Genomic DNA, 22980 nt, shown 5'->3' on the forward strand with positions numbered 1-22980 from the left:
TAACAATTTGCAGTGATAGTGTGGTGGCTACTCTAAATACTTAATTTAAAAATGATAATTTAAATAAATATTACTTGTTATTTGAATTTCTCTAAGTATTCTTAATTCTCTTTTGGATAGTATTGTCATTGTTTTCATTCACTACTTGTCCTCTTCCTTTTTATTGGTAGTGTGTCATATGCAATTAGGTTACTAGTGGTAGGAAGTTGTAGATTTGTCTTGTTGTATATATATGAATATGATTGGATCATAGTTGTACTAGAAACTCTTTATCTTGCAAGCGTTTGTTGATATTTAGTAGTGGTAGTTTTTCCTCTTACATGATTCATGTGTTGTGAGATATATGTTATAGATCTTGTGGTCTAGTGGCACCAAGTTGCACTCCCATATGGATTTGAGCTTCAATGGAGTATGCGTAGTTATAATTTCATAAACAAAATTTCATAAACTAACAAAGTCAGTAGTACTAAAAAAAAATTCATTTTGTTATAACTCCATAAATCAATAAATGTTGATTTTGCCATTAATCTAAACATGTCGAATTTAGAAAATGAAATGAATTGTAAGTTGGATTTTGGAAACAAGTAAGCTGGTCTAAGCCCCAAGGAGATCACATTAAAATTAATAACCTCCAGATCAGAGCAACATAACAGGCCGTGGAGGAGTAGCAAGGGACAGCTCCGGCAAATGGGTAAGCGGCTTCACCAATGGTATGGGAACCTGTTCTCCCTCGGTGACAAAAGCCTAGGCTCTGCTTAGAGGAATCCAATTTGCAAACTCCTTAAATCTTAAACATGCCATATTTGAAAGCGACTAAAAGGAGATTGTTGATTGCATGAACAAAGGCATAAAAGAGAATATCACAGTACACAATCTGCTGTCAACATGCAAGCGTGAACTGCGGGGTATTGAAGACTGGCAGATCTCCCTTGTAGCTCGCGAACAAAATGGCACGGAAGATGCCCTAGCAAGACTAGCCGAGAGTTGGCCACGAGGCATGCATGTTCTGGATCAGCCACCAGATGAAATTATAGCCTTTCTAGATGATGACCTTAATGGCTTTCCTTCTTGGCGCCTAAGTGTATAATACGAGCTAGTTTGTATTCGGGTCCTCCTTCCTTGAGATATAAAAAAAAAAAATTATACTCCCAAGCATATATGGATACGACATTTTCATTGTGTGGCTCCAGAAAAAATTGTCTACATTCAAAATTTGTGAAAGGGAGTAAAAGTTGAGAGTTCAATTTGGAAGTACGTACAAGTTGTATTTTCCTTTCATAATACATAAAACAAAGTTTGTCCAAGCTAAAGCTCAATGAAGGTCCAAACACAAAAGCCCTAGTATTGCCGCCAATCCTGCTAATCTCGCTATATATTAGTGTTGCAAAAATCCCGCCTAAGCACCGATTAATCGCCGCTTAGGCGCTAGGCGTTGGCCGGCCGCCTAGCATATCACCATAATCGGTGGTCTAGGCGGCTGACTAGGCCGCTTAAGCGCCCCCTAGGACGCCTAGGCGCTGATTGCCTAGGCCTCCTAGGCACAGACTAGACCGACTAGGCACCGGCTAGACCGCCTAAGCATCGACTAGGTCGTCTAGTCGACCGATTAGCTATTGTTCCCATCTTTTTAAAATAAATTATTTCACTCAAAACGACACCATTTTGAGTGCAATAACCCTAAATTGTTCAAACACTAAATGTTTTTAGGTTAATATTTAACATTTTAGTATTAACTATTACAGGGCGTTTGGTTGGGAGGAGGGAATTAGGGGGGGAAAAAGAATTGTAATTCGGTGGAATTGCAATTCAATGAATAAATAAAGTAGGAATTGAAATTACAGTGTTTGGTAGGTAGGAATAGGAGTACAGGAAATTGAAAAGTAAGAAGCGATAAAATAACTAAAACGCCCTTATATTGTAGTAGATGTTGTAATAATAGTAGTAGTACAGTAGTAGTAGTAGTAGTTGTAATAATAATAATAATAATAATAATAACAATAATAATAATAATTCTTTCAAATAATAATAATAATAATAATAATAATAATAATAATAATTCTTTCAAATTTAAAAAAAAAAAAAAAGAAAGAAAAAGACAAAGAGTATGAGAGGATGGGCAAAATTGTCTTTACACCAACAAATTGTCCCTCATCTCCACCAAATTGCAATTCATGGGGGTATCCCATGAATTGCAATTCATCATTTGGAGGGAATTGCAATTCTCTCCAACCAAACAATGTAGTTTGGGAATTCACTGAATTGCAATTCAATGAATTGCAATTCCCCCAAAACTACATTCAACCAAACAGGCCATTAAAGTATTAAATAGTTTATAATTATCAAGTCTTACAAATTACAAAGTATATATACAAATTTTTAAAAAATAAAATAAAAAATACATGAGCGCCTAGGCGCCGATTAATCCCCGTCTAGGCGCTTGGCGCCCCCAAGCGCCTAGCGATTTTTTCAACCATGATATATATATATATATATAGGGAAGGGTTCAGGTGCGGATATATCTTTGCGGTTGTGTGGTACTCACTTTAAGCATTAAAACGGCGCACCTTAGGTACACAAAACACGCACCTAAAGTTTTTAAATGGTGCACCTTCAGTTGAGAACAAATATTGCGCACCTTAAGTACACAAAGCACGCACCTTAAGTACACAAGTCACTCACCTTAATAACACAAACCACGCACCTAAGGTTTTAAAATAGCGCACCTTAAGTTTCAACAACTCACGCACCTTAAGCATACATATCACGCAGCTTAAGCATACATATCACACACCTTAAGAAGGAAAATAACGCATCTTAAGATGGAAAACCACGCACCTTAAGCGTTAGGTTCACTAACCTTAAGTTTCAATACTCACGCACCTTAAGCATACAAATCACACACCTTAAGAAGGGAAATCACACACCTTAGCTTAAGAATGAAATTACGCACCTAAAGTCACCGCACGACCGCATGGGAGACACCCCACCGCATTGGAACTGAATTCTGTGTGTGTGTGTGTGTATGTGTGTGTGTGTGTGTGTGTGTGTGTGTGTGTGTATATATATATATATATAACGACTAGTACTCAAACCTATACTCAATCATGTACTCAATCCTGTACTCAATTCTATACTCAATCTTGTACTTAATTCTATACTCAATCTTGTACTCTTTCTGGTTTTACTTTCTTTCACCCTTCCTTCAACAAGTGACGCACCTTAAGAAGGAAAACCATGCACCTAAAACTTTAGATTGACGCACTTAAGTTTTCACAACTGACGCACCTTAATCACACAAACCACACACCTTAAGAAGGCAAACCACGCATCTTGAGAAGTAAAACAACACACCTAAAACTTTAGACCGACGCATCTTAAGTTTCAACAAAATACGCACCTTAAGCACAGAAACCACGCACCTAAAGAAGGAACATGACGACGCATCTTAAGCACAAGACCTATGCACCTTAAACACAAACCCTATGCACCTTAAGTTTGACCCATATGGAAAACGACCAAATTGCCATTGCATTTTTTTAGACGTTGTTAATCCTGGACGTTGATTTTGGCAAGATCAATGGCTCTCCTCTCACCGCACAACCGCACCTGAGAAGATCTGATGGATGGAAATTAATTAAAAAAATGAGCGGGGCCATTGTCATAAATATTATAAATTTTAAAAATGAGCGGGGTATTTTTTCATAAATATTACAGAGTTTTGTTTATTTTGAACCGTTAAATCTACTAGATCAATGGTTTGGATTTGTCCACACGTTCTGACCTAAGGATTAGTTCTCATATGATTGATTAGGATACATACATACATACATACATATACATACATACATATATATACATACATATATATATATATATATATATATATATTGGATCAAATATGGATAGGGCTTCCCGTGTGGTCGGTGCAGATTGCACTATTAGGTATGCATAAATGCATCACGCAGTGTTCAGAAATGCACTAGAATGAAATACACAAATGCACCACATACCAAAAAAAAATGAACCACACCTAACGTTGTATTTTCGAACACTTTGTGGTGTATTTATGCGTACCTAATGGTGAGTGATCGCACATGAACTTCACCCTATATATATATGAGTTCCCGTGCGGTTGATGGTCTCAGGTGCGATTGTGCGGTTAAATTTGAGTCATTGATCTTGCATAAATCAACATTCAGGATTAACAATGATTAAAAAATGCGCGGTGACAATTTGGTCTTTTAGCATTTAGGTCAAATTTAGGGTGAATGAATTTTCCTTTTAAGGTGCGCGAATTTCTTTCTTAAGGTGTGTGGTTTTCCTTCTTAAGGTGCGTGGGTTTTGTGTGTTTAAGGTGAGTTAGTTGTTTAAACTTAAGGTGCGTGAATTTTCTTCTTAGGGTGCGTGAATTTCTTTCTTAAGGTGAGTGGGTTTCCTTCTTAAGGTGCACGATTTGTATGTTAAGCTGCGTGGTTTGTGTACTTAAGGTGCGCCATTTTAACCTTTAGGTGCATGGTTTATGTACTTAAGGTACGGTGCACCATTTAAAACCTTTAGGTGCGTGGCTTGTGTTCTTAAAGTGCTTTGTTTGTATGCTTAAGGTGCGCCATTTTGATACTTAAGGTGCGTAGTTTGTTTATTAATTTTATAAACAATTTCATGAATTCCTTTATATTGTCTATCATCCCAAGTGCTCAGATGAGGGGAGAACGCACACTTTTTTTAATAAAAAAAAATTTCATTGATTTGAACCATTGATCAAACTTGATCAATGCTTCAAATTTGACCCCGAGCAATCCCGCACCTCAACCCTTCCATATATACATACATATATACACTGAAGATATATAATATGTTAAATGTATGTATATCGTGTGTACCAAGATCCACAATTCTTCACACGAATGACACGATATATAATTTATGCTAATTCGACCTACTGCTAATTTTAATTTGTCGAAAACCCCACGAACATGCAAATATCGTCTTCTCCAACCCGGCCCTCTCCTTTAACCATCATCTTTTCATCCACCAACAACATTCGCCACCCTAAAGACTCCAAAACCATACACCAAAGTTTCAAGATCATTCCAATTTCCAAGTCACAAAAGTCTAGAAAGGACAATGCCTCTTCTCTCTAACGAAAGGACGTAGGGGAAGGTAAAGCCTTCCCCAAAACCTCTTAGGCGACTAAATATAGCCACAAAAACAGATACTTTCCAAAAGTTTATAGTAGAAGAAAGTGAAAGTTCAGAGAGATTATATCTCTAAAGACTCTAATACAGGTCATGATAACAAACTTAGTATTTTTTATTTTATTTTACAAAAAAAAAATCTGTTAACATCAGAATAATGGCATGCATGCTCTTATAATTGTAGTTTGACTTATAAGGCAATTCAAACCCCACAAAGCCAAGTGGAGTAAAGCTTAGTTGGGTAATTGTGTGGCATGTAGGGGAAGTTGTGCTATTCCAAATCTGTTTGTTGGAGTGAAACTGACGAAATAAACATTGTGGTGCCGCTCATTATATATATGTCCCCCTACCTAATCAAAAAGAAAACTAAAGATCGGAAATAAATATAGAAAATGACACTTTTTAATCAACAAAATTTTAATACTAGTGATTAAATTTATCACTTTATTAAAAACTTAAAAATTAAATTTACACCACAAATAGATATATGGTCCAGGCTAAAAGATATGGTTATGCAGTATGCTAGCATTATAGGAGCGCCCACCAATGGATACAGAATTATAAGGAAGATTCTACAAACTGTCGAGCCGGGGTATGGGTCGGGGCAACTGGAGTGGACGATTCCACCTTTTGTCATAAGAATTATAGGGACGAGGAAGATGTATGTTTTGTTGATTCAACATTTGATAAGCAAGATATCCCCTATGATGTTTTGTGGCTTCATATTTTGCATAAAAAAAGTGAACTTAAGAATGGGATTATAATTTAATTGGTGACTAAATGACTAATTACCGAAATTTTACTTTTATATGTTAACTGCTAAAGTCAAAAAATTCATTGCGATTCACCTGTCATTTATCAAACACGCTCCCATAAAATGAATATGTTTATAATAGTTAACTATTTAGTAGCATAAGTGAGCCAATTTGGGATCCCATTATTTACAAACATTAATTTGTTCAATGTAGCTTTATTTAGGCCCTGTTTGGTAAATGGTTGTTGGCTGATTGGATTGGTTGTTTGGGTTAGAAGGTATGATTTGTTAATAACATTAGCTGATTGTAAAAAGTTGTTTGATATATTAGCTATTAGCTGATAGCTGTTTGGTATAATTTTTTTTCTCAAAAAGCTAATTGAAAAGGCTGTTTTGAGTAGCCTTTTGAATGTTAGTATTTTAGAGTTACAAAAAGCTTATTAACCAAACAACTAATAATGATCAAATAAGCCAAAATTGGCTGATAAGCTGATTATTTACCAAACAGGGCCTTAGTAAATTGAGCTTCAAGCTGATGCACCTGTCAATTTTAGTTTCAATTGGTGAAATGGGATTCCATAACAGCCATTTGTTTCGTAAAAAAATGAGAAGAGATTGAATTTAAATTATATGATAAATAAATTAATTGGAATATTGATTTTATTGTTTAGTTGGTTAGCCGGCTAGGCGGCCGCCTAGGCACCGACTAGGTTGCCTTGTCGATCGATTAGCTATTATTCCATTATTTTTTAAATGGGTTATTTCACTAAAAACGACTTCGTTTTGAGCGAAATAACACTAAATTGTTTAAGCTCTCGATATTTTTAGGTTAATATTTTAGTATTAACTATTAAAGTATTAAATAGGTTATAATTATGAGCTGTTAAAAATTAAAAATATTTAAATAAATCTTTTAAAAATAAAAAATACACGAACGCCTAGGCGCCGATTAATCCCCAAGCGCCCGAGAAGTGCCTAGTGATTTTTTCAACCATGGTTTTCTTTCTTAAGGTGCGTGGTTTTTCCTTTTTAAGGTGTGTGGGTCTTGTGCTTAAGGTGTATCGATTCTTCAGTTGAGGAGTTAAAGTAGGTGCGCCGATTTAAAGTTTTAGGTGTATTGTTTTACTTCTTAAGGTGCGTGATTTGTCTTCTTAAGGTACGTAGTTTGTGTGGTTAAAGTGCATGGTTTGTGTGCATAAGGTGTGTCAGTTGTTGAAACTTAAGGTGCGCCGGTCTAAAGCTTTAGGTGCATGATTTTACTTCTTTAGGTGCGTGATTTTCTTTCTTGAGATGTGTAATTTGTATGCTTAAGGTGTTTCAGTTGTGTATAAAAAAAAATCTCCGGGTCTAGGATATGAATATATGATATTACAATCACATGCATGATGCACCCAAAGACACTTGTGTATCACTCCTCTCTCAGTTAAAGGAGATATAACACTGACAGAGTGACAGGTTATACCATTCCTCAAATAACAATTTTGGCAAAGAAATAAGAATCTTGGGTGCGGACTACCTGAAACAAGAAAGCAATAAATGATTTAAAAAATAAAAAAGAAGCGAACAAGAAAATACACGAATAACAAAAAGACAAGTTATATGAGTAATAAACAGAATATTATATCATAGGTAAGATTTGAGATAATAAGCTGAATATGAAAGAGGAGATACTAGTATGCCAAAGCTTTTAGAGATAAGCAAATAAGATACTGTATAAAAATATTTATTGCCTACCAACCTTATTCTTCTTTTTTCTCCCTTATTTTCCTCTTCTATTTTTCTTTTCTTTTCTTTTGTTTTCTGATTGTTTTTTCATGTTAGCTTTTACTGTTTTTTTAATGCTATATATTTATTTTTGTTTTTGTTTTATAAACCTCTAAAATCAAGAAATCAACAAATTAATTAAAGAACAATAGAATGGTATTGACAGAGTAATTGGGCAAGCAGCACTCGGCCCGAACCACAGGCAGACAAGCGGACGCAGGAACCAAACGGCCACTCGTTACACCTGAGGAGATAAATTATTACTAACGACTCCAGATACTTAAGGCTTGTCATCATGAGTCCGTTACAAGTGACAAGAGAAGAATCGTTGCACCCATTGTATAAGTAATAGATCTGTTGTAGAGGTAGGTGGGGGGGGGGAGGGGGGTGGGGGGTATTCTTGTACACAAACACTATTGTACTCAACTGTAATACTCACTTATATCAAATATATTCCGGTAACTTATTTACCGTCATTGGTGCTCTCGTTGAGAGTTGAGATCAAATCTCAGGCAAGCTCTACATATTACAAAACATTAGCTCTGGTGATCACGATGATGATCGATCTCCGCCAGCGGCACAACAACAATCACGGTGGAGGGCAGCAGGCGCCCAATGCACGAGTACCATATATGGACCACCAGGCGACAGCCCGAGCCATTCAGCAGGCAGCGACAGCTCTAACCCAATTGGTGGCAGAGATCCAAGGTAAAATACCCCAGGCATTCGTGCAGAAGGATGAAATAGAGGAAAAGAGGACCCAACGTCTTTGTCATAGCGCAACTCATCGGCTGGTCGTTTCTATGCCTGCCATGGGACGGTGGGGTGAGAGGGTTGCTATCCAGCCAAGGTTGTGGACATAGCCGAAGGCTAAGGGGTCACCCACCAAGAGTCTACACCAAGATGAGCAATCACAACGGATAGAAGGTATGGGTGAGTCTGGAGGGCCGGCTTCGCGTCAATCCACAACTCTCAAGCAAACCCCAAATGTGCAGGAGGAAATGGTAGAGCGACTACAAAAGAAAATAGAGGAACTAGAGAAGAAAATAGAGGCAAGGGAACAGTAGCTTGAGCCCGAGGTTAGGATGACCGCACCATTCGTCGCAAGGATAATGGACGCACCCCTTATGAAGGAGTTGAGGCTTCCGGCTATCAAAGCCTATGCGGGGACCTCGGACCCGCGTGCGCACATGACGAAGTATAAGGCGGCAATGGTGATGATGGGGGCAGAAGATGCCATCATGTGCAGAACATTTTTGTCCACTTTGGATGGGGCGACCCAAGACTGGTTCAATACAATCCCAAATGGCTCAATCCAAAATTTTGGAGAACTGTCAAAAACTTTTTTAAGTTAGTTTTATGACAATATACAACGTAAGAAGTCCTTCTCTCACCTCAACGCAATAAGGCAGGATAAGGGAGAGAGTTTAAAAAATTTTCTGAACAAATTGAAGAAGGAGGTCAACAATGTGTACGATTTTGACTCTAAGGTGGCGGTCATCATATTTATCCAGACATTGAGGTCGGGAGATTTTCACAAGCAGTTGAACGCCCACCATCCACACTCCTATGAGGATTAATGAAGACAACCAACCGTTATGCTGAGGCAGAGGAGACTGATAGAAAGAAGAAGGATGAGGAAGAAGGCAGGAGGGATGGGCAACCTGATAAAGTTAGTCCGACCAACCAGGCACCACGCCCAAGCCCGTCATCCACGACGAAGGGAGAGAACACGAGCGACCTCGCTTCGTCCCACTGAGGCACTTAACACCGCTTACTCATCCGGTTAGCGTGATTCTAAGTCAAGCTGAGGAAATGGGAATCATGAAGTTTCCGTACGTAACGAGACCGCGAGATAGCTGAGACTGCTTCTCGAAAGTTTTCTTTACGAAGTCCAATTACGCATGATAACCACTCGTGATAGCAGAGGTTGAGTTTATGGAGTTGTTCGTCACGAGCTATTGTTACGCGTAATACCCTTGCGTGATGGCGTGGTTTTTTGCTTTCATCCTATTTTGCTCTTCATGAGCTATTGTTACGCGTAATACCCTTGCGTGATGGCATGATTTTTGGCTTTCATCCTGTTTTGCTCTTTTTTTCTCCATTTTCCCTTGGAAATGCCTTTTTACCTATAAAACACAATATTACTTCCATAAGCATCTTTCTAAATTCTTTATCACATAATTGGCTATTGATCATAGTTAAAGCAATATTAACCCAAAATTGACCAATAAATGCATAAGAAAAGTATAACAATTAAATCGTCATCAAATATTTCCACACTTTAGAACTTGCTTGTCCTCAAGTAGGACTATCTGATTAAGGTACAATCAAGAAAAGCACAAGTATACAAGCCAAAACAATTGAGTTCACAATTAACCAATACTCAAATGAGCAAGTTATGCATAAATTAAAGGTTCAAAACAATGGTGTCTTTGTCTTTACCTTGGTTATGAATTGGAGTATATGTTGACAAGGTTTTTAACCCAAATTTCAAAGGAAAGAGCCTCAGGAAACACTCTTTTCGTTCACAATTAACAACAACAAAGGTTCACATCTCAAAACACATCAATCAAGTACCCAAGCCAGTTAAGTAATCAATCAAAACACCTTCCCAAAGCTAGGACAGAAATGAGCAAGTTAGGCACAAGTTATTCCAAACTTTCACAATCGACCCTAAAGACCCTATTAAGAAATGTGATGGTATGATACAAGCCTCTCTTCGCATTTTGGCTTAGCGAGTTTCCTCTCTTTTCTTCTCACGTCTAGAACTTCCCCAAGTCAAACAATACTACCAAAACAAAAAAATTTTGTATCCTTATGCACTTTGGTGCATTTATTTGTTTAGCATACGGTAGCATGTTCGGTTCTACAAGTTGACATTGCCCTCTTCTTTTCCCACTCAAAATAGGATAGTTTAGACTCTTTTAGCTTTTTAAAATTGTCTCTTCTATATCCTTACAATTATCATGCATTTTCTTGGGAGAAGGGGTTCACACAAGCTCGCATAGAAAAAAAAAACTCTCCTTTTGCCTTGTATCATAGCGAAGAAGTATTTTCCCAAGTCATAACACCTGATTACAAAACCACAAACCATTCTTGCGCCAAAGTTCCCATTTAAGGTGCAAGCTAAGGTCCGAAGATCAATAACTTGAATTGCACACAAGTATACAATGAAAAAGAAATGGAACTTAAAGTGAATATGTGAAAATCGTAGCTCTAAAACAACCACACAAGTGGTTAAAGAAATTTACTCTGAAAAATTTTTGGTGCAAGAAACTTAGTCAACAAACTAATCCAAAGACATAGGCAACCAAAGACAAAAACAACAAGGCTTGAATAGTCTAAATGCACAATATATTCAGCCAAACATTAAGAATTATGATGGCAATAAATAGCTCACGGAGAAGGCGACCACTTGGTTACATTCAAAATAATGTACTTTCAGTACTCAACTAATGTACATTCCATGAATACAAGATATAAGAGTTTTACTATGCATATTCCCAACTAATGTACATTCCATAAATACAAGATATAAGAGTTTTACTATGCATACTCCCAAATTCTATTCTCATACTTCTACTCCCTGATGTAACAAATAAAGATTTATAGTAACCGTTGGTTTCGATATCCTTCTAAAGTTAAGAGGCCGGGGTTGAGTGTATATAGTATATAGTCCACTCTCATTAAGATGAAACTCATGAAACACTCTTTAAAATTTAGTCCATTCTATTCTATGGAAAAAAAAAAATTATAATATATAAAAGTAAATGTGCATCCAAGTAGGCGGAACAATTGAGGAGATGAGAAAGAAGCAACAACTAACACAGTTCTTATTATTCTTCACTATGTCAAGCAGTAAACGCAAGGCTACATTGAAACATAACGTTTTAGTACAGAGTAAGGATACATAACAGACTCCATTTTTGTTTTTACAACTTGTACCCAGACCTCCGCAGACACAGTAGTAGACACACAAACACAAGTAAAACCCAAATTACATAACATATTTACAAACCTAATAAACAACAGCCACTTCACAAACACATTCTTAATTAACCACCCAAAAAACATGAACTCTCCACTACATTCAACAACAGTACACCTCATAGAACAAAACGAGGCTGGCCGGCCTCATAGCTCACACGTCGTAAGGAGGAGGAGCGTTTCGGGGTCCAATCCCTCTAGCATTCTCGTAGGCGAACGACGCTGACCTCCTCCTGAACCGGTACGCCTCCCTTCCTCCTGCACCTACACATCATATCATAACAACAACATTGGTTTCAATTCTTAATTGTCAGCACACTCACACCAATTGAATCATGTGCTTCATTCAACTTAAAAGCCTAAGCTGATAGTTGACCTGCACATTTATGTTTATATTATATTTATGCTCACACACCCCTCATGTTTATTCCTATGCGGCAGGACCAGGCATGCAGGAATTGCTCAAACTCCACTCATACATTTATGCAAGTTCAATTGTATCTTAGCTAGCATTTAGCCAAAACAGTACACAACCTATGATATTCTACCCTAGAGCCATAAGTAGCATCAGATACCCTAGAGCCTAACATTAACAAAGGTTGTCCGCATATGACATACCAAGACTTTAACTATTGCTTTGTTTTGCATACCTAACTTAAAAGTTAACTTAAAGTTGAAAGCTTAAAAATTAATAGCTACTAAGCTGTAATGTTATTTAAGGATTGTTAGTTTTGCATACCTAACTAATAGCTACTAAGCTGTAATGTTATTTAAGGATTGTTAGTTTTACCAAAGAGAATTAGTGTAGTGCTATATAAACAAGAGTAGCATAAAAATATGGAGTTAATTGAGCAAGTATGAATTAAAAACTTTTAAGTAACAGAAGAGTCAATATAATTATGTGATTTAGTGGAGTCCTTTGTTGATATCACTTTGTGAGAGTGACAGCAAAAAAAATAATTGCATCCAACCAAACACATCCTTATCATTGACTTGTTGCCTTGCATTTTCCGCCAAGGAACTTGCATTATACGTCAAACTACCAAACTACCCTCGTCAGCTTTTGGTAATTACAGATGGGCATCCCCTAAGAATAATAAAATGACAAAACTATCCCCCACTGCCCTTCCCTAGATTTCCTGTTTTCTCATATTTTCCTGGAGGGGCTAAGGGTAAATCTCACGAAAACGGAAGATTCAAAAGCTTACCAGAGAAAGGAGATACCGGAGGAGTAGAACCCGCCGGCGACGGGGATGGCGATGCCGGAGGCGAGTCCTTGTTCTGATTACGAGGAGACTTTAGTATCATGATACTTCTCGTCACTTTAATTGCATCGTCACTTGTGTCTACGGTGAGTGATCTCGTATTCGGATTTGGATTCTGACCCTCTGATTCTGCAGTCCAAAAACTAATCAGATCAGAAGATCAAAGATCCGAATATATATGATCCGGAATTAGGATTATCACATCCAAAAGAACTCAGATAATCAGATCATCACTGTTAACACATACAAACTTTTCGAATTCAGATAAATCTACATGATTCTCTTACTTCTCTCAAATTAAGTTCATCCTCAAACAAATAATTATAGGATTTATAGCCTAATATATAGGATTAGAATTAGAATAGCTGGTATTAGGTTTAAGTTCATAGTAGAACCACCGGCAACACGAGAAAGCAACAAAAGGGCGTACCCTTGCCGGAATTCGGACGGAAATTAAAGGTAGAAAACTTTCTTAGCTTCCCGAGGCCGTTTTCCGGCGGGGGACCGGCGACGGTGTCGTCCCAGAGCTGATTAAGCAAGCTCATGGCGCAATTTAGGGAGACGGCGCAGGTTAATCAGTGCGTATAACACAGTACTGAATTTCCCGGGCGCTCTCTATAGAGGAGTAGCTCTTCACTCCGGAGGAGCTATTTATCGAGAACACGGAATCGTAAAGGTCGAACGTTGACCGTTGATCTGGATCTGAGACCAATCTACGGTGGATCGTGGAGCACGTTTGAGGGGATAAGATCGAAGTCACATGCTCAAGTGTAACGTCTCCTTATCTGTCGACGCGTGTAATAATCGAAGGGTGCAAAGAAAGTAGTCACGTGACGGGTCGTTATCTAGCTAAAGGACGAATGTGCCCCTTACTTTATCCAGTCATCCAGATTAGCTGAACCGAGGGAGGTTTTCGGAATGTGACGAAATTAAGGAGCAAGCCACTTCAGATAAGTCGATTGTCTTATACTCATTTTCTCGCGACTTCTTTTAGTATTTTTATTTAATATAATATCTTTTAATTATTAAATTTAAACATTTTTTTTAGCTCTTCGAATGCATTATTTTGTTTAAATTTTTATATACTCTAGACATCCTGATAATTAAAATAAATATAAATTTGATAATTTAAAAAATATTATTGAACGATATTAATACTTAAATATCAAAGTGGTAAATCACTATACTTGATAGATCATTTTAATAAAAAAAAATTTTCAAAATTAATTCCAATTTTGATATGCTCAACAATTTTTTTTAGTTTTATATTTTGAATTGAAAAACAACTAGTATATTTTATGTTCAACTATTAAAAATTTACTCTTTTGTAGTTTTAAAATGTAAAATCAACGCATTATCAATAGTTGAAGATTAATTTAAATTTAAAGACAAAAATGAAAGAATTGAAAAAACATAACCTGTTTGGGAACATAGTTAGCTTATCAGTCAATTTTAGCGCAATATGAGTGTTTGATTAATTAACTTTTTTAATAGCTTATTTACCAAATACCCAAATATAACTAAAAAATCAAAATGGGAAGACATTCTAGTATATGTTCGTATGCCTCTGCTAACGCTCGATCTTATGACCTTCCATACAAAAAGTCACTACATGTCATATAAGCACAAAATATTATTTAAAAACATTTGCTCACTGTATTTAGATAGAATTTTGCATCGAAAAAGTATTTAAATATAATTAATCCAATTTTTGTTTCTTTATTGTAGAGGCATTTTTACTTTTGGCCCTTCAAATTTTTTAAAACAACCAAATTTACTCTAAAATATTTGAAATTCCAACATGATTTTTTTGCCTTAATTGTCTACGAAAATTCTTTTTCGTCATTGAATTATTTGTGAAGTCACTTTTTTTTTGTAATCAAACTTAGTAGAACTCAAAGGCAAAAATAAAAATAAAAATTATCACAAACAATTAAAATATGAAAAATAACAATAAATATAATTTTAAAAAAAAAAACGAAAAATACTAATTTTCATAATATAGGAATGAAAGTGACACTTTCTTTTCCAAATATTTGATTTTAGGTATAAATATTTCGAAAATTTTTGTACAAGATCAATGCCTAAAAAGTAAATCAAACTTGAAAGGTGCGGCAGAAGCAGACCAATATTCTTAGGAAAATACTTTGTGTGCTCTCACTTTATACTCCCAATTTGTACTCCCTCTCACATGTTTTTGATGTAGATACTATTTTGTGGGTCCACATAATGAAAATAACTAATGTCTATTTGTCACCTCAAAACGTAAAAGTAAGGGAGTACAATTTGAGAGTATCTGTACTAGAACTCATATTCTTAAGGCGGAACGTGAACCGATAAGATCTTTCAAAGAAATTTTGTTTTTTCCTAAACTAAGACAAATAAACTTTTTATCTATTTGATTAATTATTGTAATTATGCCATTTTGTGGACCCATTTGGCTCCACCTTCCAACACTATGACCGGGTCAAAATGATCCACCTCATATGTCAATAAATTATTGTGCTTAGCAGACATTCTTAATAATTTTCTTCATAACAAAAATTAGTTAAAATTAATATTAATAACTAGGTAATAGCATGTCCAAGTTGTCAATAACAGTTTTCGATTAAGATGTAATTGTCTCTTCTAAGAAAAATAATACGATGGTGAATAGAAAAAGTGAGGGTCAAAAAACTTATCAATAAATATCTTTAGACATACAATAAATATTTTACTATAAGTCTTTGATCAATAATATCTTTGAACATGCACGAAATATTTTCATACAAGTCTGATGGACTATACTTACTTGACCAATCATAGTAATTCAACCTGTGCCTCTAGGTATAGATGGCTGAATCAAGAAGGTTGTGTGTAGTAGAGGAAGAAGAGCGCAACTCGAGGTTAGCCCGCGAAAATGTAGGTCTCGTCACTAGTACAAAAAAACACATACACTACACCTATAAATATCTTTCCGCTACACCTGTAGAGGTGTAGAGGATGGAAGTGACTCTAAAAATCCTTGACTTTTCGCTACACCTGTAGAGGTGTAGCCTAAAGTATTTTTTTAATTAAAAAAAAGACTTTTCGCTACCCCTGCTTCAGAGCGGGTGTAGCGTAAAGCATTTTTTTAATTTAAAAAAAAATGACTTTCCGCTACACCTGCTCGAGCGGGTGTAGTGTAAAAAAATTTTTTAATTAAAAAAATAATATATATATATATTATACTAATCTAAATTAATCATTCAAAATAATCAATTTAATCTATCCATTAATAATTAATAGTTAATAATATATCAAAATTAACTAATAATAATCATCAATATTCAAATTAAAATGTACAAGACTGGAAGGAATCACATTTTGAACCTCTGGTGCAATAGATTGAGCACTGAATGGCACCTGGTAATTAACATTAGCATAAGAATTAACAAGAATGATAAATCAATGATGCCTACCCACAATGAAAAAGCAAAGCAGTGACACTTACTGGCTTTCCACATGCAAAAATATCCACAATGGTTGTCTCATCAAAAGCAACAGTTATCTGAAAGGACAATGTCAATCCAATAAACCAAAGAATGAAATATCCACCACTAAGGAGCTGAAAATAGAAAAGGCTTGTATCTTGGAATAGTACTAACAAATTGAATCATTTTTAGGAAAATTCTAGTGAATAGAAGTGCAAAAATATATGAGAAAGAGTGAGCAGATACATTGGCAGCTTGTTCTTCAGAAAAGGTTCCGGATTTGTGGAGTTCCTTGTAGAGCTCGCCGCCGTAAGCATACTCCAAGATCAGGAAAATCCTCTCATCGTCATGGAACCAGCCGAAGAGCCTCAGAACATTTGGGTGGCAGAGACTGCTCTGGGTCTCCAACTCCCTTCTCAGCTGATGATGCAGCATGTACTTCTCTATTTGCTCTTTAAAAATTATCTTCAATGCCACTACATACTTGCTCTGCAAAACCACCATTTCGAGTTCCAGTTCCAGAATGAAATTCAAAGGAAAAATCGATCTAGTGGCTTAAAAAGAATACCTTGATTTCACGGGCCATTAACCCCACTTCCAAACTCTAAGAAACCAATAACCTCAGTGCTTACACTGAACTCAGAGAATCAGTAAATTCTTTTCATGATTTCTACAAGACCTAAATGACACAAATAGAGACCTAAGTTGTCAACAACAACGGTGATTATAGACAAATGATGGGTGAAGAACTTACTGGTCTGAGTGTGAAAGATTTACAAAGCTTGGAGAACCAGCTGGAAATGAGTCTTCGTGGTGTCCGTATAAGAAAGGTCAGAAACCATTTCTATCATATGTCATCCATTTGAGCAAGATCTTTTCAGGAGGCAGGCTCACATCAGCTCCTCTACATCCTAATATTGCAACCAAAAGGAAACAAATTATTAGAGAAATTACCTCATTTTCAACAGTTTCTTGAATTCCTTTATGATTTCAGAAATTCTAGTGATGTATGAATGTAAAAATAGGCCAACAGACATTTCTAGAAGAATGCTCAAACAGTTTAGCTGCCACCAACACAGACTGCCAAATAATGGAAGGTTAAAATTGCAACTTATGATCACATAATGTAATCCCAGCAGAACATACACAAAACACTTGTGAAAGTCCATCCTTTGGGGTATAACCCAACAGAACATACACAAAGTGAATTGGAAGCCATATATAAATCCAAAACATCACTTCTGTTGTTAGTTAAGCTAAATCTATACATGTTCATTAACTAGAAGCAATAAACTCAAAATATCACTTTTGTCATTAACTAAGCCGAATCCATGATAATTCTTCTAAAAGAATTGGAAACCATAAACTAAATTGCCACTTCTATAAACAAGAATGTGTGCATTAACATTTCTGGGTTCCAACATGAATATTCTTCCAGAACAGAGACAAATCAAGGGTTTATGTGTGTGTGTGTATTGCGGTAAGAGCGCAACGGATAGCACCTTTCAATTAAATGCGAATTATAAAGTTAGCTAAGAAAAATTACCCTTCTTCAAGGCTTTCAAATTCAAGGGTTGCTTTGTCAGTTTCTATCACACAAAGAACACCATCAACCTCAATCTGCAACAGGAGAAAAAAAATTAAATGAACAAAAGAAGACATTTAAATTACCACTTCAGGTCACAGAAAACATCTAAATAAGAGATGCACTAGCCTCCAACTATCTTGCATCAACCTTATCCCCTTCCTGCTAAAGACCTAAAGTACATTTCCCTTCCAACATAAAAACTACATTTCAACCACTTCTTTAGCAATTCTCATATAATGTGAGTTAATTGAAGCCAATACACATTTAGACAGCCAACTAACACACATTTAGGCTGTGAATTTTGATAGTCAGCTAAAACACATTTACCACGAGAACACAACACATTGCGTTTTGAAGAAAAAGGCAAAAAAGTGATTTGCAGGAAATCAATTCATCAGCATGTAAGATTATATCTATTTTCTTAGAAACACAGTGGCACCTAAAATGAAAATCGAGATACGTATGCAACAAACCAAAGAATTTTTGTACCAAGTATGAACAAACCAGATAGGCAGCATCCTCCGTCGTCTCTCTTCACCGCAGCACGGATCTGGAGGTAGGCTCGAGAAATGGAAACCCTTGTTTGATTTTAGAGCTTAGAAGAAGAAATAAATAACCAAAAATTGAAATACATTAATAAAAAATCAAAAGTAGACTTGTCGGCAGCTCCGGCGGTGTGGTGTGGTGACGACGGTTCCAGATCTGGGAGCGTGGAGCTGCGGCGTTTTTTTTCCAGATCTACGGCGTTTTTTTTTTTGGAGCTGCGGTGGAGTGTGGAGAGGTAGCGTCGTTCCAGATTTACTGGGCGGTTCTTTTGTCATTTTGTGGGCCGGTTTTAAGCGGCACGGTACCTAGCGGTGCCGCGTAGAGTGAAATATTATTTTATTATTTCACTTTACGCGGCACCGACAAAACACAGGTGCCGCGTAAAGTTAAATAATAAAATAATATTTTACTTTACGCGGCACCTGATCTCTTTGGGTGCTGCGTAAAGTTTGGGATCCATCGAATACACTACACCTGTTTAAACAGGCGTAGTGTAAAAAGTGATGCTTGTATGGTCAATTTTGTACTAGTGCGTGGGTTTGCCCCGCACAAGATGGTGGACTACGCGATTTAGCCTGTGCGGGCTTCATATATAATAATAACCCCCCAAAATTAGTGTGTACATGCATAACCAAAAATAAAATCAAAATTAAAATCAATCTTAGACCATTGAATATTATAATCCAACGTACACAATTAGTCTTCATAATCCTCTATAATACATTAGTTCTCATCTGAGTACATACATACATACATACATACATATATATATATATATACATGTGTATATATATATATATATGTATGTATGTATGTATGTATGTACTCAGATGAGAACTAATGTATTATAGAGGATTATGAGGACTATTTTTATGCGTTAAATTGAATTTTTTTTAATGAGTTTGTTTTCTAAATGAACTAGAACCGTGCTCTGGGCACTTATGGTTTCTCTAGGGCTTTTGTAAGTCATGTTGGGATATCATTCGGGTTGATGTTGTTAACATGGTGTAGAGTTACTTTCTTGGTAGGGATTTCACTAAGTCTATAACTCATACTTCTATTGTTTTGTTGCCTAAAAAAAATCCTGAAACTTTTGCTAACTATAGGTCCATAAGTTTGTGTAATTTCGGTAGTAAGATTGTTACTAAAATCATGGTAGTCAAGTTGTTCCCTATTCTTCCTAAGTTTCTTTCTCTCCCCCAAACTGATTTGTGTCAGGGCATTCTATCACTGATAACATCTTACTTGCCTCACAAATGTGTCATGGTTTGAAGTTGGAAAGTGCTGAAGCTTGACATGGCTAAAGCCTATGACTGGATTTCTTGGTTCTTTCTTCTTTTTGTGATGCGGAGGATGGGGTTTTATGTGGTCTGGATTGATTTTATGTTTTGGGCGGTGTCTAATATCTGGTATTCTGTAGTTGTTAATGGGGTTAAGGAAGGTTTATTCACCTCTACTCCGGGGTTGCAGCAAGGGAACCCATTGTCTCATAGTCTCTTTATTCTTGCTACCGAGGTTCTTTTCATGTTCGTTGCTCAAGTCTATTTGGATAGATGCATTCCCCGTTTCTTGCAAACTGTAGGTATTCCTCATATCCACTACATTACTTACACTAATGATGTGGTTATCTTTAGTACGGGCCATCGAGGGGGAAGGGGCATTCGTAAGGTAGCTGGGGCTTGAAGTCTTATGAGGAGATTTTTGGACAAATGGTTAGTTTTTCTAAGAGTGCGTTCTATATGAATAATGGATATTACTCGATGTATTCACTATTTGTTCCCTTTCACTTATTTGGGTTGCCCTATTTATGTGGGGAGGAAGAAATGAGTCTATTTTTCTTTGATTGTGGATAGGATTAAGGCTAGATGTATGGGATGGCAGCATAGGTTGTTGTCTAAATGGGGGTAAGGCGGTTTTGATTACTTCTATTTTGTAGGCACTTCATCTGAAACTTCTCAGATAGATTTTTGGGTCAAGATTTTAATAAATATATGTATCCTTTAAATAAGGCTTTTAAAACTATAATAAATAATTATATAAATATCTTGTAATAAATCATTTGAAATAAATATTTTAAAATTTTTTATTTATAAGCTCATTAGGCAAAATAATCATAGGAGTAAAAATTATACTCCGTACATAGTTTAATTTTGAAACTTGAATAAATAGGAGTTTTGTTGGAAAAGTATTTTGGGGTGTCACAGGTGGTCTCCACCGCCGAATGGCTAGTTGAAGGTGAACATAGCCCTTGTTGATCGGGGTGGGGTGGCTGCCTTGGTGCGCAATCGAGGGTATGGGTTTTGCTTTAATTTGGTTTAGCTTACTCGAGGTCTCTTGGGATTTAGGATTGGTTTCGTGTTCTATTTGGCTGTCTTGAGTGGTGTTTGCCGAGAGGTTTTTGATCACTTATCATTGAGTCTCCGTCGGCTGAGTTTCTTAATTTTATTGACTTATTTGTCCAGCCACATTGGCCCATTGATTCTGAGGTTTTTTGTTTGTATTTTTTCTACTCCTGTGCCTCTATTTCTATGTCTGTCTCTCGAGGTTAGGCGCAACTAGACCGGGCGATCAACTTGATAAGCTAGCCAGGAGAAGGTACATAGAGGCATAATAGTGGACCTACTTAGAGTAAGGCGACTCTTACCAAAAAAAAAAAAAAAAAACTTAGANTTCTAAATGAACTAGAACCGTGCTCTGGGCACTTATGGTTTCTCTAGGGCTTTTGTAAGTCATGTTGGGATATCATTCGGGTTGATGTTGTTAACATGGTGTAGAGTTACTTTCTTGGTAGGGATTTCACTAAGTCTATAACTCATACTTCTATTGTTTTGTTGCCTAAAAAAAATCCTGAAACTTTTGCTAACTATAGGTCCATAAGTTTGTGTAATTTCGGTAGTAAGATTGTTACTAAAATCATGGTAGTCAAGTTGTTCCCTATTCTTCCTAAGTTTCTTTCTCTCCCCCAAACTGATTTGTGTCAGGGCATTCTATCACTGATAACATCTTACTTGCCTCACAAATGTGTCATGGTTTGAAGTTGGAAAGTGCTGAAGCTTGACATGGCTAAAGCCTATGACTGGATTTCTTGGTTCTTTCTTCTTTTTGTGATGCGGAGGATGGGGTTTTATGTGGTCTGGATTGATTTTATGTTTTGGGCGGTGTCTAATATCTGGTATTCTGTAGTTGTTAATGGGGTTAAGGAAGGTTTATTCACCTCTACTCCGGGGTTGCAGCAAGGGAACCCATTGTCTCATAGTCTCTTTATTCTTGCTACCGAGGTTCTTTTCATGTTCGTTGCTCAAGTCTATTTGGATAGATGCATTCCCCGTTTCTTGCAAACTGTAGGTATTCCTCATATCCACTACATTACTTACACTAATGATGTGGTTATCTTTAGTACGGGCCATCGAGGGGGAAGGGGCATTCGTAAGGTAGCTGGGGCTTGAAGTCTTATGAGGAGATTTTTGGACAAATGGTTAGTTTTTCTAAGAGTGCGTTCTATATGAATAATGGATATTACTCGATGTATTCACTATTTGTTCCCTTTCACTTATTTGGGTTGCCCTATTTATGTGGGGAGGAAGAAATGAGTCTATTTTTCTTTGATTGTGGATAGGATTAAGGCTAGATGTATGGGATGGCAGCATAGGTTGTTGTCTAAATGGGGGTAAGGCGGTTTTGATTACTTCTATTTTGTAGGCACTTCATCTGAAACTTCTCAGATAGATTTTTGGGTCAAGATTTTAATAAATATATGTATCCTTTAAATAAGGCTTTTAAAACTATAATAAATAATTATATAAATATCTTGTAATAAATCATTTGAAATAAATATTTTAAAATTTTTTATTTATAAGCTCATTAGGCAAAATAATCATAGGAGTAAAAATTATACTCCGTACATAGTTTAATTTTGAAACTTGAATAAATAGGAGTTTTGTTGGAAAAGTATTTTGGGGTGTCACAGGTGGTCTCCACCGCCGAATGGCTAGTTGAAGGTGAACATAGCCCTTGTTGATCGGGGTGGGGTGGCTGCCTTGGTGCGCAATCGAGGGTATGGGTTTTGCTTTAATTTGGTTTAGCTTACTCGAGGTCTCTTGGGATTTAGGATTGGTTTCGTGTTCTATTTGGCTGTCTTGAGTGGTGTTTGCCGAGAGGTTTTTGATCACTTATCATTGAGTCTCCGTCGGCTGAGTTTCTTAATTTTATTGACTTATTTGTCCAGCCACATTGGCCCATTGATTCTGAGGTTTTTTGTTTGTATTTTTTCTACTCCTGTGCCTCTATTTCTATGTCTGTCTCTCGAGGTTAGGCGCAACTAGACCGGGCGATCAACTTGATAAGCTAGCCAGGAGAAGGTACATAGAGGCATAATAGTGGACCTACTTAGAGTAAGGCGACTCTTACCAAAAAAAAAAAAAAAAAA

The 22980-nt window shown here is 36.5% G+C and overlaps 2 protein-coding genes across 5 annotated transcripts; both read right to left on the reverse strand.

Annotated features, from left to right (window-relative positions):
• Window positions 1-11520: 11520 nt before the first annotated feature.
• On the reverse strand, window positions 11521-13596 carry LOC116006706 (dormancy-associated protein homolog 3). The gene is made up of 3 exons (XM_031247186.1): window positions 13399-13596; window positions 12912-13097; window positions 11521-11967 (listed from the first exon to the last, which is right to left on the reverse strand). Exons 1-3 carry the CDS (start codon window positions 13511-13513, stop codon window positions 11858-11860), a joined length of 411 nt encoding a protein of 136 aa, XP_031103046.1. The 5' UTR covers window positions 13514-13596; the 3' UTR covers window positions 11521-11857.
• A 2591-nt stretch (window positions 13597-16187) lies between these two features.
• Window positions 16188-18813, reverse strand: LOC116007432 (serine/threonine-protein kinase Aurora-3-like). 4 transcript variants are annotated; one of them, XM_031248103.1, is made up of 7 exons: window positions 18513-18813; window positions 17967-18040; window positions 17175-17331; window positions 16989-17099; window positions 16667-16909; window positions 16441-16497; window positions 16188-16352 (listed from the first exon to the last, which is right to left on the reverse strand). In XM_031248103.1, the coding sequence occupies exons 4-7, from the start codon at window positions 17004-17006 to the stop codon at window positions 16257-16259; spliced, it is 414 nt and encodes a 137-aa protein (XP_031103963.1). In that variant the 5' UTR covers window positions 17007-17099; window positions 17175-17331; window positions 17967-18040; window positions 18513-18813; the 3' UTR covers window positions 16188-16256. The 4 variants fall into 4 exon arrangements, with proteins under 4 accessions (XP_031103963.1, XP_031103965.1, XP_031103966.1 ...); XM_031248105.1 differs by having other exon boundaries at window positions 18498-18813; XM_031248106.1 differs by lacking the exon at window positions 16989-17099.
• Between the last annotated feature and the right edge of the window lie 4167 nt (window positions 18814-22980).

Source organism: Ipomoea triloba, chromosome 15, assembly GCF_003576645.1.
Source record: "Ipomoea triloba cultivar NCNSP0323 chromosome 15, ASM357664v1".
Taxonomy (NCBI): Eukaryota; Viridiplantae; Streptophyta; class Magnoliopsida; order Solanales; family Convolvulaceae; genus Ipomoea; species Ipomoea triloba.

Coding starts and splice junctions, on each gene's coding strand:
- LOC116007432 (XM_031248103.1), bottom strand. Junction 16,498..16,666: donor CTGAAGAACAAGCTGCCAAT/GTATCTGCTCAC, acceptor TTGTCCTTTCAG/ATAACTGTTGCTTTTGATGA. Junction 16,353..16,440: donor TTTTTGCATGTGGAAAGCCA/GTAAGTGTCACT, acceptor GTTAATTACCAG/GTGCCATTCAGTGCTCAATC.
- LOC116006706 (XM_031247186.1), bottom strand. CDS start 13,513: ATGAGCTTGCTTAATCAGCTCTGGGACGACACCGTCGCCGGTCCCCCG. Junction 13,098..13,398: donor CCGTCCGAATTCCGGCAAGG/GTACGCCCTTTT, acceptor TTTGGACTGCAG/AATCAGAGGGTCAGAATCCA. Junction 11,968..12,911: donor TCCGGTATCTCCTTTCTCTG/GTAAGCTTTTGA, acceptor TATGATGTGTAG/GTGCAGGAGGAAGGGAGGCG.